Source organism: Miscanthus floridulus, chromosome 19 (assembly GCF_019320115.1).
Source record: "Miscanthus floridulus cultivar M001 chromosome 19, ASM1932011v1, whole genome shotgun sequence".
Lineage (NCBI taxonomy): Eukaryota > Viridiplantae > Streptophyta > Magnoliopsida > Poales > Poaceae > Miscanthus > Miscanthus floridulus.
Genome location: NC_089598.1, coordinates 78,490,480 through 78,508,870, shown reverse-complemented (window position 1 = coordinate 78,508,870; position 18,391 = coordinate 78,490,480). Strand labels below are relative to the sequence as shown.

The window sequence follows — 18,391 nt, the reverse complement described above, 5'->3', positions numbered from 1 at the left end:
GGACAGGAAAGAGGGGAAACTCTTTTACCAAATGCAAAGCAGCTTATACCAAACAAACGCATGGGGCATGTGGGATCTATCAGAAACATGATAGCACCGAGACGTTTGCCTATAGCCTTTGCATAAAACCATTTCGGTAGAGGCACAGAAGTAGCCATATCCTCGTCACATGTAGCATAGACCTTATGATACGCCCAAAGCAACAAGACGATATCAACTCTTTATTCCTCGACCAGAAAGATGCAACAAGAACTATGCAGAGCTGAGGCTATTTCTTTCTGCAGCTAGCACTTTTGCGAGCAGCCGGGAAACTGCCTATAAACGCAGGCGTTCATCACAGATCGAAACAGCCTACTCTGCCTGCAACCTAACTCCACTAACTAGCACTACTACGGAGTATTAGTATTTTTTATTTTCAAAAGCTGGTCACCATTTTTCTCATGAAAAAATATCACGTATGTACTAACAAAGGGTTGTAACTAACTGAAATAAAGAAAATGGAACAGTAACTGAGCTGATGAGATAAGCATTTTTGGCCTGCATAAATTGACTAGCAGAGACACGCACATCCTTGCCAGTTGCCACGACTTTCTTCACAAACCCCAAGCGCTGCTCAAGTCATCTCCCTCCTCTTGCTTGCCATCCCCAGCCTGTCTTTCCATCCCACTAATCTGCTCTTTCATCCATTCCTTCTGAAAAACTCTCCTCCCCCAGTGCATTTTGTTGGGGTAGCATAAGACTGCCTGCAGACACTACTGCAGAGCAAGGCAGGCAGGCAGGCAGGCAGGCATGGGGCTTCCTCTGCTGGCCCTGGTGTGCTGCGCCCTGATGGCGTGGCAGCATTGCGCGGCGGAGGCGGCCAAGGCCCGGCACTTCAAGTGGGAGATCAGCAACATGTTCTGGTCTCCCGACTGCGAGGAGAAGGTGGTGATCGGCATCAACGGCCAGTTCCCGGGACCAACGATCCGCGCCCGGGCCGGCGACACCATCCACGTCCAGCTCAAGAACGCGCTCCACACCGAGGGCGTCGTCATCCACTGGCACGGCATCAGACAGGTACGTGCGTCTTTTTCTCTGTGAAATCTTCAGACAAGCTCTGTCTTCTGTGCTATTTCACTTCGCTAACATTTGAACGCTGGCGTGCTTGCTTGGGTCATGTCATGGCAGATCGGGACGCCATGGGCGGACGGCACGGCGGCGATCTCCCAGTGCGCCATCAACCCTGAAGAAACCTTCACCTACCGCTTCGTCGTCGACAAGGTTCTGAGCGCCACTCACTCACTCACTCATCTAGTTACCTGAACCGGCTTTTTCATGCCGAGAGATCGACTGAAACTGAAGAATTTTCTTCCATGGCCGCAGCCGGGGACGTACTTCTACCACGGGCACTACGGGATGCAGAGGGCGGCAGGGCTGTACGGGTCGCTGATCGTGGACGTGGCGGAAGGGAAGGAGGAGCCGTTCAAGTACGACGGCGAGCTCAACCTGCTGCTCAGCGACTGGTACCACGAGAGCATCCACACCCAGATGGTCGCCCTCTCGTCCAAGCCCTTCCGGTGGATCGGCGAGCCACAGGTACGACGCACTCCATGAATGATCTCTATGGTTAGCTGCATTTCTGTTCTTGTTGCCATTGTAATTTCAGAGGCCTGCAGTGTTTAACTTCACCACTTTGTCATACATACATCTTTATTAACTGCACAGTATATTTCCCCGGATCAGGATGACTGTTAAATTTACTGCTGGTCTGAACATGGTGATTTCCACAGCAATTTGTGAAACATGATATCAAGTAGATTTATGAAAGAACAGTGTTTTCAGACTCTGAAAGAAAAAAAAAAACACATGCACTGCAGCTATACTAATGAAACTTCTGAAGCATTACATCAAGTAGGTTTATGAAATGACAGTGCTTGCATATAGACTCTAGGCAAACCAAATGCAATTCAGTTATACTAACTTACCAGATTAAATCAGGCTCCAATGCACTTTTGCACTCGTCGAATTTTCCTGTTACAAACAATCCAGAAGGAGATAAATTCCTTTCAGGAGACATAACATGTTACATGATACTAATTTGCAATGACGCTTACCATTGGCCCTCAATTATTGTCTTGACATACTAATGCTCAGAACAGTACAAAGGCATGGCCTGAATTTGTTTGCTCTGAAGATTTCTTTTTCTTGTTGGTTGGTTGCTTGGCCTGTAGTTTAGGACCATTGCCGGGCTTTCTGGGCCAGTTACCAAAGCTAAACCGTACCAATCGCGTTCCTATATATACACTAAATCATGGCAAGTCGAGGGAACAAGTAGTCGTAGATGCATGGTGGTCGAAATCAAGCTGTCACTTGCTTGTACACTCACTCAGTTTCCTGTTTGATCAACACAGGAAGAGACGCGTCCCTATTAGAAATCGTAGGTCCTTATGCGATAATGTGCAATGATGCACAACATTGGACCTCAATTATTGGGCCGTCATACGGATATTTAGAGATTAGAACAGTATGAAAACACAGGGCATGGCTGAAATTGCTTGCTCTGAAAATTTCTCCATTGGCCTATATAGTACAGGACAAATGCCGGGCCATTCCCTTGGCTGGCCATTTGCTGAAAAGGTTAAAAAATCTCTGCTGAATGCAGAATGCTGATAGTGATAAACTGGCAAGGCAATGCACAGCAGTGCACACATCTAGCTTTCCCAACAATACCAAAAAGCTGATCATGCAGGCAGGATGGTCCCACCGTTCAGAAAGGCAAAAGATGGAAACCTAAACAGTCCTGGCTTCATGGAAAGAAGCTACCCCACTTGAGAAAGCGTCTCAAGTGTAGGGCACTTTGGACACATTGCCAGCAGCATGTGTGTACAAAAAATGGCAGAGTAGGTCATGTTCCAGCACAGCCCTGTGTGACTGTGTCCGGGCATGCTGTGCATTACTACTCTAGTTTGCAATGTGCACACATATACACAATTTTCTGAAGAAAAGTTGGGTGTCGTAGAATCTGTAGAACATGGAGGCCGGAAAAGTGGAGAACAATCAGGCAGGCGCCATCACCATGCCTACGATGCTAGAGTACACGCCAATGGCAGGGCCACATGATCTTGAGAGAGGACACACGCTGTCACGTCGTGGTGGTGCAGAGAACCAGAGACTAGAGGAGCGTCCATGCAGGCGACTTTCTCTCTGCATCTTGGAACATGTCTGTGCAGAGGCATGATGCAGTCTTGTTGCTCTGGAGAGCATAGGGGAGGTTTGGCCATTGCCCATTTCCTTTGGGTGGCCACGGAAGCACAGAGGAAAAGGTCAAACCGGCATGAGTGCATCACATTGGCAGCATGGTCCTGCCCCTCTTCTTGTGTTGTCCTGTGCACATGTATTGTGCTCCGATGCTGTGCATGTGTTTCCACTTTGGAGCTTCGCGAGTCCTGAAACTATGATGTTTCAGTGCTGATTCACACTCTACATTTGACAGACACTGAATTTGGCTGAATTCAATTTGTCCTTGTCTGAATTTTGGTGCTGAACCGTTTGATGATGACATGTTTTTTTTTTTTAACTACGCTGCAGTCGCTGCTGATCAACGGGAGAGGCCAGTTCAACTGCTCGCTGGCCGCAGCGCACACGCAGGGGGCCAATCAGTGCGCTGCCGCCGTCAACACGCAGTGCGCGCCGGTGGTATTCCCCGTGCAACCGAACAAGACCTACAGGCTCAGGGTGGCCAGCACCACCTCGCTCGCGTCTCTCAACCTCGCCATCAGGGTAAGCCAGCAGCCAACAGCCGAGGAAATCAAAGCCTGTTAATTCCTGAATAATGCATAGCATTGGCCAACGTTGTAATGATTTATATATATATGTGGCCGCATCTTTGCAGAATCACAAATTGACGGTGGTGGAGGCCGACGGCAGCTACGTGGATCCGTTCGTCGTCGACGACATCGACCTCTACTCCGGCGACAGCTACTCCGTCCTCCTGACGACGGACCAGGACACGTCCTCCAACTACTGGGTCAGCGTCGGCGTGCGCGGCCGGCTGCCCAAGACGGCGCCGGCGCTGGCGGTGCTCAACTACGGCCCCAACCGCGCGTCCAAGCTGCCGGCCCTCGCGCCACCGGTCACCCCGGCGTGGGACGACTACGACCACAGCAAGGCGTTCACGTACAGGATCCGCGCGCGCGCCGGGACGCCCCGGCCGCCGGCGACGGCGGACCGCCGCATCGAGCTGCTCAACACGCAGAACAAGATGGACGGGCACATCAAGTGGTCCATCAACAACGTGTCCATGGTGCTGCCCGCCACGCCGTACCTGGGCTCACTGAAGATGGGGCTCAAGTCCACGCTGGCGGCGGCGCGTCCGGCGGAGACGTTCAGCCGGGGCTACGACGTCACGCTGCCGCCGCCGAACCCGAACACGACCGTGGGGGACAACGTGTACGTGCTGGCGCACAACACCACCGTGGACGTGGTGCTCCAGAACGCCAACGCGCTGTCGCGCAACGTGAGCGAGGTGCACCCGTGGCACCTCCACGGCCACGACTTCTGGGTGCTGGGCTACGGCGACGGAGCATACCGCGGTGACGCCGCCGACGAAGCGCGGCTCAACCTCCGGGACCCGCCGCTGCAGAACACGGCGGTGATCTTTCCGTACGGGTGGACGCTGCTCCGGTTCGTGGCGGACAACCCGGGCGTGTGGGCGTTCCACTGCCATATCGAGCCGCACCTCCACATGGGCATGGGCGTCATCTTCGCCGAGGCTGTGGACCTCGTCGGCCAGGTGCCCAACGAGGCCGTGTCCTGCGGCGCCACGGCCGCCGCGCTCATGGCCGGCGCCCACCTGTGATTGCCATCAAATGTGTTGGAGGCTAGGAAGCTGCCTGCCTATCGTGCATGCATGCATGTCCGTTTGTCCGTACGATCTCTAGTCGTTAATTAGTGTCCTTCATTAATATTATATATTTCTTTTATATTTTTGTTTAGTTATTGAGACGTGAACACATAGCCAATGTTTGGTTTGAGTAACCACCCATCTTAGATAGGATGTTGCATCTTAAGTCAATTTCTTCAATTAATAGAATGACTCTTTCTCATGTTTATACTGATGAGGTGTTGATATAGATCAACTCCATTCCACAGTTCAAACAAAAATTAAACTTAAGAATTGAGAAAAATGATGGACTATCTTATTCCTATAAACAAACTCCCATGTGATGTAGTATTCGAAGAATCTCAAACATTTTGCTTCTATTTGTTTGATCTAGTGAGATTTGCATTTTATTGCAACTACAAGAAACCTTGTAAAAATTAGGAAAATTTTGTTACGAATTAAAAAAAGTTTGTCATATCTTAACTTAGTGAGTCTCCATAGTCTATAGTTTGGGTGACAAAGTGAAGCAATATTTAAGTGGTCAACCTCCTGAAATCTACGTTTTTCTAGAAATTTGTCACATATTTATCGAGCTTAATGATAACATTAGTCAAGGCTCAAGGCTCTAGTCATGGATACTTCAGATCACTATCCTTGCCTAGTTCACATTTCAAATCCCCCTCCAAAAGGGAAATAATTTAGGTATGAAAACTACTGGATGTAACACCCTAACTTTCTTCAGGTTATACATCAAAGCTGGTTGATCTAATCTACCCAGCAGGACAAAGTGTGAGCAGAGAGGTAGATCGGAGGAAGAATTGGGCAAGAGTGGAGAAGAAGAAAGGAAGCACCAGAATTTGTTTACATTCAAAAGCATGTCACTCCCTTCACCATTCTCTCCTATATAACATTAGAGAGGCTCTGCCTCCCCCTTTGCGCATGCAAGCGCTCACCCGCGGACCCAATGGTTTCTAGCCTATCTCGCATTGGGCCGTTCACTCAGACTAATTGATGAACGTTCACTACAATTAAATCCAGCGAATGATTCTTCGACAGGTGCAAACTTTCCTTTTCAAGAAATAATTATTCCCGCCTGCTTCCTTTTCGGGCGGTAACGAGCACGACGCGTCTCTTTCTCTTTTCGCGTGCCGGAGAGTGCTCTCACGCCTGGAGCCAATATATTCTTTCTTTCTTTTTTCTCTGGATGTGACGTCACCTTAGAAAAAAAAAGAAAATATTTATTTTAAATTGTTATAACTTCTGAACGGTGCATCCAATTTCAATTCTATTTGCACCGGTGTGTTCTACACGAGAGACAAATAAAACTAGACTCTATTTACATATGTTTTAAAGATTTTTTTTTCTAGTAGCAATTTATGTGTCCTAACTTATAACATATAACTTATACATATAACTTGTGGAATAAAGTTACAAAGTTGTACTCACAACTTTTACGTATAACTTGTCACTAGTACAGAAACAAGTTGTACTCCCGGTTGGAAAACCCCTTCAGTTCCGGATTTCCCAATTGGGAGCACGAATCCGGGATTAAAGGGCCCCTCCTTTAGTCCCGGTTTCTCGCCTTCCGGTTTGTAATACCAACCGGGGCTAAAGAGGCCTCCTGGCCTGGACACGTGGGTCGGCCCTTTAGTCCCGGTTGGTATTACCAAGCGGGACTAAAGGTTTTCTTTTTTTGTTTCTATTTTCAATTAATGATTTATTTTGGTTTTCGAATAGGTTTTCGAATACGCATTCTACGCTGCTAATAATATACGTATTCTACACGCTTATAATATTCGAACATTTTGTATAAACTAAAGTATGAAACTAACGTATATATTACATGCATATACATATATTGTATGTTATTTTATGTACATATAATATGTATATATATATATATATATATATATATATATATATATATATATATATATATTACAAATAAAGCTTGCATTGTATATTCTATCATATCTTTGGGATAACAAATTCACTCCATCTGGTTTGGCTTCCATGTTTCATTCATGTAATTGTAGAACTTGTCGGCGGGGTTTAAGACATGGTCATTAAGAAATCCTGCTATGGTCTATTAAATTGCTTTCAGTTGGTCACGTCGTATGACTTTTTTCTTCAACCATAGAGTCTTCAATAAAAGTTAAAGGAAAAATATTAATATATATATGTGTTGGTCACGTGATTACTTATATATATGAGCAATAAAAAATTATGAATATATTTATATAACGTACTTTGAGGATCTCTTCAGGAGTTCTTTTTGAGTACGCCATGATGAACTCGCAAATATAGTATCCGCAATAGTTGGTCCCCTGTTCTTGCCTCAGAACCCACTTTTACGAGAAAAAAGATCCGATGAATTAAAAGCATGCATGGTGTTAATTGAATTATATATATATAAATGTAGCTAGTACTTACTTTATGTGCTATTACATCCAGTGGCGCTTTACAATGTTTCATGTGGTGTTCCTTAATGAAATTTTTCCAAATACTGCGCCCAATAAAATAAAAAATTAATTTGGCTTTTAATAATTATTGCAGTTAAGAGATCGGGGTATATATAGTTGCTAGAGAGACCAAATTACCCTTGGATAATATCTATCATGTCTTGATACTCTGTTTGCTCTTTTCTTAACGAGTCTAAGATGCTCAACCGACTATTGGCTATATCGATGACCATCAATATCCAGTGATTGCTGCATATGTTTTTATACACAAATATGATCGACATTAACTAGAGTCAACATATATATATGGGAGATAGCTTAGCTAATAAGCAAATAATTATTTAACACTCACTTGAAGTTGTAGGGGAAGAGTATGTCCTCATGAGATTTTTCTCGAGTTCAGCTTTTGATTCAGGCGGGGGATTAGGGTGTTTGAATAAGACATTTGGATCAACGAAACCAACATCATTATCCTTTCTCTTTCTGAGTTCTGTCATCTCATATCTTCATATATAAAAATATAGTGTGAGGATATATAATTTATATATATACAGGTAGATTTATATATATATAATTTAATAGTAGAAAATAATTACACTTACAGACAATAGCAGCTAATGAGACTTTTGTCGAGAGAGTCCAAGTGGCATAGTTGGTGTAATTCTAAAAACTCGACATATATAACGTCATCGCTATGAAAGTAATGTTGGTTTCTAACTCTAACAAAAACAAAGTTCTCTCCCCGTTCACACGCCGTCATATACCACTTGTTTAGCAGGTACATTTGCGTACCCAGTTCACCTAAGGCCTTAGGGTTGTATAGACTCTTTCCATGTTCAAATTTCTTCCAAGGATTCACTTTCGGAGCAGATGGTTCTTCAGCGAGCACTTAGGCAAGGTCCAAACCAGTATCCTCGTAAAACCGAACCAGGTCCTTAAAATCGACGTCCAGTAAGTCTAAGTTTGAATCATATTCATTACGAATGACAAGAGGGGGGACTGATTGTTGCGATTGTTGTCCGAGTTGTGCAACAACTTTCCCTACTCTAGTCTTTTTCTGCGCCGCCTCAAATGACTTGGTGAGAGAGCGGTCGTAGTCCAATTTTGGCAGGGTCTTTTGAGATTCCCGCTTTTTCTAGTCCACCTTCTTTCTTAGAAGATCTGGAGGTAGGTAGAAGTATAGTTTCTTCGGGTTCTCCCTCACTTCTCGTTGCTTTCTTACTTTTTTGAAGAAACTGTTCACATATTTTTGTACTGTAGCATTTAATTCCTTTTCACTTTTTTTGTAAGACAGTTTTTGGGAAATAACTGGATTAGAGGAGGCTTTCTTCTTTTCTGGCTGGTGGGCCAACGGCTTCGTTTGCGGGGTGGACCTCTTAGGAGCTGGTTGCTTCTTGGTCATCAAGGGAGGCGGGGCAGGCGTTGGAGACCTCCGTGGAGGTGGCGGCGGTGGCGGTGTTGCATAATCATTGCCCGGAGCACTATGATGATCTGGAGATTGAATAATTGGACTTAGGTTGGCAGAGGCCCTGCTGTGTGAGTACAAAAAAGAATAATTAGGTATAAGAAATTGTTATTATTAATCATGCATGTCAATAGAAAATTAGTGAAAAAAATTATTTCGTTCACTTTTGTCCGCACCTATTGTCTGGCAGTTGAGGAAGCGGTGGTGGGCTAGAGACCCCAGAAATAATGATGTAGCGCTTGCGCCATAGTATGAATGTCTTCTATGCTTCTCCTAGAGTCTTCTCCCCATCACCTCCTGGAATGTCAAGAGCCAGATCACTAAAACCTTTGTTAACTCTATCCACTGAGACACTAACATATCCAGGTGGTATTGCCCATGGATTCTTAGTGTCTTGGTAGGATCTGGAGGAGAAAAAACACTGAGAGCCACCATGATTGTGGCATTCCCTTTTAGAACATGTAGCTTACATGATGTAAACGGTGCAGTGATATTATCTACGGGGAAACGTAGCATTGCGTCATCTTGATTTGACAACTCCGTGGAAGCGTAGCTGCTTTTCAACTGATCAGGGGGGCTAATATTAATGTTGATTCCTGGATCTAATGCCTGCCTTTGGGCACTCATTGCTATTTGCACTTGTTTTATGATTTCATCCTGCATTCTAGCTTGCATGTCTTTTTCGTGCTCCTGTGCTTGAAGCAACGCCTCCCGTGACTCACGAACATATTCCTCCAACCTACTGATCCGCGCTGCTTCCTCATCCTTTCTTTTCTACTGGCTTCTGTAGGTATCTCTATCGTTAGGGAAACCATGCTCCCAAGAAATGTTCCGTCCTAAATCTCTCGTTCGGCCACTGTGTTCAGCAGTCCCGATGGCATACGTCAGTTCATCATTCTCTCAATTGAGCCTGAACGCACAAATAGCTTTAGCTTGTAGAGCATAAGAAAATCTTTGTGTTACTCTTTCGAGTTTTGGGCCATGAATCAACTTCCCGGTCTCTAGGTCTAGTCTTCCCCCATGAGCGAAAAACCAATTCTTCACGTGTTTGGGCCAATTGAGTGATTCTGGTGTGATACCCTTGGCAAGAATGTCCGCTTCCATTTTTTCCTACTTGGGAATGACAGTCGTGTAGCCACCTGATCCCATGCCATGGTGGTATACCTTCTGTCGGGCATTCTCTTGGTTTCTTCTCATCCGTTCATCACCTTTTTCCGATGTCTTATACTGTACAAAATCATTCCAATAGGGCCTTAACTTCGCGAGCGGGCCCCTAGTATTGAAATTGGACGTTAGGTTCTTCTTGGCGTATTTCGTGTATAGGGATTTCTTCCAAGTCTGAAATTGTGTGGCCATCTTCTTCATAGCCCACTTTCGAAATAGCTCCTTCAATTTATCATCGTTGATATCATCATAATCATCCGCTTGCAACGTGAAATGTTGAAGGATATCATCACAAATTAAATTCTTATCAAGATCAGAGACAAAACTAACATGAGGCCCGTTGATCTTTTGCTTCCATTCATGGGCATTGATCGGAAGTTTGTCCCTTACAAGGTACCCACAGTATTGCACGAATTTCCTTGCATGTGGACCAAGTGGTTCACCTGTCTCGATATTGAATTCTGATATTATGTAGCGTCCCTCCAATGACTTTTTCGGGCCTCGAATATTTTTACTTTTCGCCGTTGTGGTCGTCGATCCAGAGGGCTACGTATAAAAAAAGAATAAATAAATATCATGTGTACACATAATAGATGATAGACATTCAAATATATATATATATATATATATATATATAATATTCAAATATATATATAAATATATATACCTCGCCAGTATTTTCTTGCACAATATTTTCTTACTTATTTTCAAGAGCTAGGTATTGACTTCCGTCATCTACATCCTGCTGGTCACCATCGGCAAATTGAGTGCCAGTGTTGATAATATCCATCATTTCTTCATCCATGTTGTCTCTTGGGGCACCCATCTAGCTTTTACACCACTAGATATATCTATAAAAAATAAAAACCATATATATTTTTCTTATACACTACAATATTTCTATCTATTTTTTCTAATTTTTTCTATGCCAAAAAATAATATGCACACGCTGATCACACACACTCACACTCACTCATCACACACACACATGATGTACACATATACACTGCTGATGATCACTGTGGCGAGGACAAGGACGGAGAGGATGACGACACGGAGACTCCGGCACGGATGACGAATGGCATGAGACGGCAACGCGAATTCGAAGAAGAGGCGTGCGCGCGGCGTGGCTGGATCCTGCACGTTATGTATCCTGTAAGCTGGATTACCATTCATTCATTCGCTGGCTAGGAATGAGCTGAGCTAGGAAAGCTAGAAAAAAACCATGTTGTCGCTATATATAATTAGTTATTAATTGTTGGGCCATTGCTAAGCACTATACTTTACCATATCTCCTGGATTAAGTTAGGTGGTAAATAATTATCAAGGCAATTGAATAAGTGGGCATGTACGACGTAAGTACATTCTCGTGGAAGAGCTTTTGACTTGTGTAGGTTTATGGACAACATATATATTGTATATATACCACCACCTATATGTCAGGTGCAAATAACTTATAACTAACAGGGTTTTAGCTTAATGGGCTCTATGCACTTCTCTCTGTATATTCTAATATTATCATTTTGTCAACATAATTTTTGTTTACATACACACATATATACCATCAAGGTCGTTTTACTTGTCTTAATTGGAAACCCACAAATAAGTGACGGTGCCAAATTAGTTATCACGAAGATAATATAAAATCAACCAATCACCAGCTACATACCGACGAAGACAGAAGGCGGAGCGGCGCACGTGTTTTGGGGCTGGCTAGCTGGGAGCCGCAGCGTGACGAGGTGAGACCGGCCGGGATGCTGGTGGCTGGGCCGAGGGGCGTGGTGGTGCTACATCCGGTGGAGACGAGGCGACGGTGCGGCTGGACAGCCGGAGACGAGAGCCACAGAGGCACGTGCGCTCTCCGGTGTGGATGAGGACGAGCGAGGCGGCGGCGGGACGCCGGGGGATGAGGATAACACGCGCTCCAGTGACGACGAGCGAGGTGGGCCGGGGACGAGGACGATGTGCGCTCCAGCGAGGACGAGCGAGGCGCGCGGGCTAGGGACGAGCGACGCGAGCTGCGGCGACGATGGACGAGGATGAGCGAGGCGTGCGTTGGCCGGCCGGAGAAGAAGCGCGCGTGCGCGTGGGGCCAGTGACAAAGCATGCGCGCGTGACGAGGCGAGGCTAGGGTGGTTGCCTGAGGGCGGCGGCGCTGCTGGATCGGATCTGGTGGAGAAGATGAGGCGATGACGTGGCTTGGCGGCTACTGGATCCGGTTGGAGAAGAAGGCACACTACGAGTTGAGGCGGAGATGACGACAAACGGCATGGGGACGACGGTGAAGATCGAAGCGAAGCGTGGCGGCGGTGGCGCGGCCGGGCCTGGATCGATTGGGCGGCGGAGACAGAGAGGAAGAGAACTAGAGATGGGAGAAGGGCGTGATTTGTAAAGGGGGGCCTTTAGTCCCAGGTGAAGCCATGGCCCGGGACTAAAGGTCCTTTAGTCCCGGGTGATGGTCAGAACCAAGATTAAAGGTCTGACCTTTAGTCCCGGGTGTAGCCATGGCCCGGGAGTAAAGGGGATTTTGGCGGGCCATGAAAACGTAACCCATCTTGTGTCCTGGGTGGTTGATCCACCCGTGAGTAAAGGTGGACTGCAGTTTGGCTTCTCGCTTGTTTCAAGTTCCATTTGTTTTTTTATATATTTCTTTCTATAAATTGTTAAAGTCTTGTTAATTGCACAGTAAATTAAATACAAGGCATAAAATTGTTTTAAAAGAATATGGATTTACTTTTACTTTATTGCACACAAGAAAATTGTGTGACCTAAAGTTTTTTGTTTTTTCTTATAAATATTGAAACATAATGCCATTGATAATTACTATTTCATTAATGCAAAAATATAGTGTTTAATTTAAATCATTAAAACTTTTGTTTTCGATTGAAAATTTGTTTTCACATCATTTTAACGTAAATCTTTTCATTTTTTCATCACTCATTGTCCAAAAGCGACATGGAAATCCCACCATCAAACACAAATTTAATCTGAACATAGAAAAAAAGGAAACACCTAATAAATATTTCTGAATTCACAATTATTACATAATACCTCTAATACACAATATTAAACATCACGGCGGGCACAGTAGTGAACTTCTTAACATATATCCCTTGGTTATGATCGCGTCGTAACCATAGAGTGTCCTCATCATTTAGCTGGATGCTTGGGTCTTTGTTCACTATGAAGGGTGGAATTCGATCATCCTTTTCATAATCTTCTGATATGTCTGACTTGTCTTCAATTCCGACGATGTTTCTTTTTCCTGAAAGAATTATGTGGCGCTTTGGCTCATTGATTAGGTTGTTGTTGTTTTTCCCTCTCTTCGGTTTTGTAGACATGTCCTTGACATAGAACACCTGATTCACATCCTTGGCAAGGACAAACGGTTTGTCTTTGTACCCAATATTGTTGAGGTCTACGGTTATCATTCCATACTGGTTGTCGACTGCTACCCCGCCTCCAGTCGCCTTTACCCATTGGCACTTGAACAAAGGTACCTTAAAAGTAGGTGTATAGTTTAGTTCCCATATCTCCTCTATGCGGCCATAATATGTTTGCTTATTTCAATTAGTGTCGGTGGCATCTATACGGACACCACTGTTTTGGTTGGTGCTCCTTTTATCTTGAGCTACTGTGTAAAATGTATTCCCATTTATCTCATACCCTTTGTATGTGAGGATATGCCACGATGGCTACCTAGCCAACAAATACAGTTGCTCATCAATACTCTTATCACCCTAACATTCTTTTCGCAACCAGTCGCTGAAAGTTTCCATGTACTGACACATAATCCAAGCTTCAGACTTCCCTAAAAACTCGGATCGGAGCCACTCTTTATGTGTCTCGATATACGGATCCACCAAGGAGGAGTTTTGCAGAACTGTGTAGTGTGCTTTATTAATATAATTATCCTACGTACCAATATATGGTTTCTTCCCTAGTGTTCCCTTTCCACTTAGTCTCCCCTCGTGTCGTGATTCAGGAACACCAATCGGGTCAAGGTCGAGAATAAAGTCAACACAAAACTCAATGACCTCCCCTGTTCCATAGCCCTTGGCGATGCTTTCTTCTGGCCGAGCACGGTTGTGAACATATTTCTTTAGGACTCCCATAAACCTCTCAAAGAGGAACATGTTGTGCAGGAACATAGGACCGAGAATGCTAATCTCCTTGACTAGGTGAACTAGGTGGTGTGTCATGATATTAAAGAAGGGAGGGAACACCAACAAAGCTGGCAAGACATTGAACCACATCATTTTGTAGTTTAGCTAGATCCATTGGATCGATTGCCTTCTAAGAAATTGCATTGAGGAATGCACATAGCTTCACGGTGGCTAGACGTACATTTGGAGGTAGAATTCCTCTTAATGCAACTGGAAGCAATTGCATCATGAGCACGTGGCAGTCATGGGACTTTAAGTTTAAAAATTTCTTCTCTGGCACATTTATTATACCCTTTATATTCGAGGAAAATCCAGACGGTACCTTGATGCTTGCTAGACATTCAAACATGCTTTCCTTCTCTTCTTTGCTAAGAGTATAGCTAGTAGGACTTAAGTAATGGCATCCATCATCTGTCTTCTCTGGATGCAGGTTGTCTCGTTCTTTCAAACACCGTAGGTCCTGTTGTGCTTGAAGTGTGTCCTTAGGCTTCCCATACACAACCATGAAGCCTAGCAGGTTTACACAAAGATTCTTCGTTAGGTGCATCACGTCGATCGCGCTACGAACCTCTAGGACTTGCCAATAGGGTAGCTCCCAAAATATGGACTTCTTCTTCCATATGGGTGCGTGACCGTCGGCATTGTTCGGAACATGTTCGCTGCCATGTGCCTTTCTAAATACTACTTTTACATCCTTGACCATATTGAGTACATCCTCACTAGTTCGGTTGCCCGGCTTGGTATGGTGGTCTGCCTTACCTTTAAAATGCTTGCCTTTCTTTCTTAGGGGGTGATTCGTAGGAAGAAATCGATGATGGCCAAGATACATGACCTTTTGACATTTTTTCAAGAATATACCTTTAATGTCATCGAAACAGTGTGTGCATGCATTATATCCCTTGTTTGATTGTCTTGAAAGATTACTTAGAGCAGGCCAATCATTGATTGTTACGAACAATAATGCTCACAGGTCAAAGTGCTCCTGTTTATGCTCATCCCACACACGTACACCTGGTCTGTTTCACAAAAGTAGAAGTTCTTCAACTAGTGGCCTCAGGTACACATCGATGTCGTTGCCAGGTTGCCTTGGGCCTTGGATGAACACTGGCATCATAATAAACTTATGCTTCATGCATAACCAGGGAGGAAGGTTGTAGATACATAGAGTAACAGGTCAAGTGCTATGACTATTGCTCTACTCCTCGAAAGGATTCATACCATCCGTACTTAAAGTAAACCTTAAGTTTCTTGCGTCATATGCAAACTTCGAGAATTCTCTATCGATTGCTCTCCACTAGGACCCATCAATAGGGTGTCTCAACATATTGTCTACCTTACGGTCTTCTTTGTGCCATCGCAACAACTTTGCATGGTCTTTGTTTCTGAATAGACATTTCAAGCATGGTATTATAGGAGCATACCATATAATCTTGGCAGAGATTTTCTTCGTGGGACATTCGCCCTCAACATCACTAGGGTTATCTCGCCTGATCTTATACCGCGATGCATGACATACCAGGCATGCATCTAACTTCTCGTACTCCTCGCCATGGTAGAGGATGCAGTTATTAGGACATGCATGTATCTTCTGGATTTCTAATCTCAAAGGGCAGACTACCTATGTTTGCTTCGTATGTAGTGGCAGGCAATTCGTTATCCTTCGAAAGCATCTTCTTTTGGATTTTTAGTAACTCCCAAAATCCCTTGTTAAATACACCATTCTTTGTCTTCCATTGCAGCAATTCTAGTGTGGTACCCAACTTTTTCTGCCCCACATCACAAGTTGGGTATAATAATTTCTTGTGATCCTCTAGCATGCGCTCAAACTTGATCTTCTCCTTTTCACTTTCGCATTCTCTTTGTGCGTCATGAATGGCCTGACCAAGATCATCAGCGGGCTCATCTTCTGCCCCTACCTCTTCTTCAGCTTCCCCCATTGCAGTATCATTGAAGGCACCATATTCAGCAATAATGTCATCATCGTCCCATTGTTCTTCTTCACCTTCTTCCATTACAACCCCGGTTTCTCCGTGCTTCGTCCAACAAATATAGTTTGGCATGAAACCCAACTTCAACAAGTGTGAATGAAGACTCCTTAAGCTAGCATATTCCTTCAAATTCTTACATATAACACATGGGTAGCACATGAAACCATCACGTTTGTTTGTCTCGGCCACACGTAAGAAAGAATGCACGCCCTCAATAAACTCTTGGGAGCGGCGATCAGCATTGGACATCAAATGCCGGATCATCTGTATTACATGACATACATACCATATTAAAACCTAGAACATAATTAGTTAATTATACGACATGCATGCCACCACATAAGGTATTAATTTATAAAAGTCTCGCTACAATGTAGACAATCCCAACTACCACTAAAAAACTAAAGCTAAAATGCACTTCAGCAGCATAAAGATTTCGCGACCAATCCCAACTAAAATAGACAGATCATGCGTTTGTTCAACATCTATAGGCTTCTTCCGCAGGATCACTGCCTCATCAGCCACCGTAGCCGCCTGTGCAAGAGAGTTTTACATGTGTTCAACATACTCTTCCTCCCAATACCAGCCTGAACATCTAGTGTCACCCCACTAAAATTAAAATAAAAAATTAGAACTTTAATCATAATCATCATGAAAATAAGTATAAATTAACCATAATCACCAAATGCGACAAAATAACTCACATTGCAATCCGGACACTTGTAGAAGATACGACCCTTGTTGGGACACTCCTTCCTCACCCGGTACTCTATCACAATCTTCTCCTCATACTTGCCGCATGCAATGAGAGGGAGGTCCAGCCTCAGTCGCTTTGGAACCCAATGAGAGGCCGAGGACCCGGAAGCAGTTGCTATCTACTGTCTATACTCATTTTTAATATAATATTAATTTCTCATTTTATAAACAAATAAAATTAAAAAAACTATAAAATTCTCTATATCTCTAAACCATGAAGTGTGCTATGCATGCTAGAAATGAAAGCTGAATACTAGTTTTGAATAACTACTTTAACCTTCCTTCATCCAAATATGCAAACTTTAAAATGATTTTGAGCTTAAATGGCTTACAAATAAAAAAATCCACCATAAAAAACCACATATATCTAGTCCACAAAATGAGATATGCTACTGATGAAATATGAGAGTATAAAGTTGGTAACCTTTAGAACCGAAGAATCGATGGAGGAATCGAGGAAATCTTATGATTACCGACGATGAGGAAGAAGAGAGGCCGGCGATGAAGCAAGAACACTGAGCTCGAAGTGACTCGGGCTCGGGGAGGAAGAAGGGGTATATAGGAAGGGACCTTTAGTCCTGGTTGAAGACACCAACCGGGACTAAAGGTCCCTTTCTAGTCCTGGATGGAGCCTCCAGTCGAGAGTAGACTTTTACTCCCAGCAACCGGGAGTAAAAGTTAATCTTTAGTCCCGGTTGGTAGCTACAACCAGGACTAAAGGTCCCCTGCAGCAAAAGCATGCCGCAGTAGCCATTGGGGAGGGACCTTTAGTCCCGATTGAAGCTACCAACCTATAGCAAAAGTCTGCCGCAGTAGCCGTTGGGCAGGGACCTTTAGTCCCGGTTGGAGCTACCAACCGAGACTAAAGGTTTCTCTAGTCCCGGGCGCAAAAAATACCAGGACTAAAGCCAAATTTTGAAGTGGATCAAAAGTCGTTTCTCTACTAGTGTGTGAAACAAACTTCAACGTCTAACTTAACTTATACATATAACTTATACACATGACTTCAACATATAACTTCAACATGACAAAGTTACGTACATAACTCATACATATAACTAATTACGTGATAAAGTTATACGCATAACTTTTATGTATAATATTTTGCGGAACAAATTTATCAACATAATTTCATAAAAAGCTACAAAAATTATACACAAAACTTTTATGTACAACATATATATATAACATATTTCGAAGTGGATCAAAAGTCGTTTCTCTACTAGTGTGTGAAACAAACTTCAACGTCTAACTTAACTTATACATATAACTTATACACATGACTTCAACATGACAAAGTTACGTACATAACTCATACATATAACTAATTACGTGATAAAGTTATACGCATAACTTTTATGTATAATATTTTGCGGAACAAATTTATCAACATAATTTCATAAAAAGCTACAAAAATTATACACAAAACTTTTATGTACAACATATATATATAACATGATGAGTGACTTAGAGTAAAGTTGGACGTATAAGTTAAGTTCAAGAAATTAGATGTACAGATTAATATCATA

At 43.7% G+C, this 18,391-nt stretch overlaps 1 protein-coding gene across 1 annotated transcript; it reads left to right on the top strand.

The window, feature by feature from the left end:
* Positions 1 to 569: 569 nt before the first annotated feature.
* On the top strand, positions 570 to 5,084 carry LOC136527893 (L-ascorbate oxidase-like). The gene is made up of 5 exons (XM_066520749.1): positions 570 to 1,056; positions 1,168 to 1,260; positions 1,363 to 1,575; positions 3,568 to 3,759; positions 3,872 to 5,084. Exons 1-5 carry the CDS (start codon positions 790 to 792, stop codon positions 4,835 to 4,837), a joined length of 1,731 nt encoding a protein of 576 aa, XP_066376846.1. The 5' UTR covers positions 570 to 789; the 3' UTR covers positions 4,838 to 5,084.
* Positions 5,085 to 18,391: the final 13,307 nt, after the last annotated feature.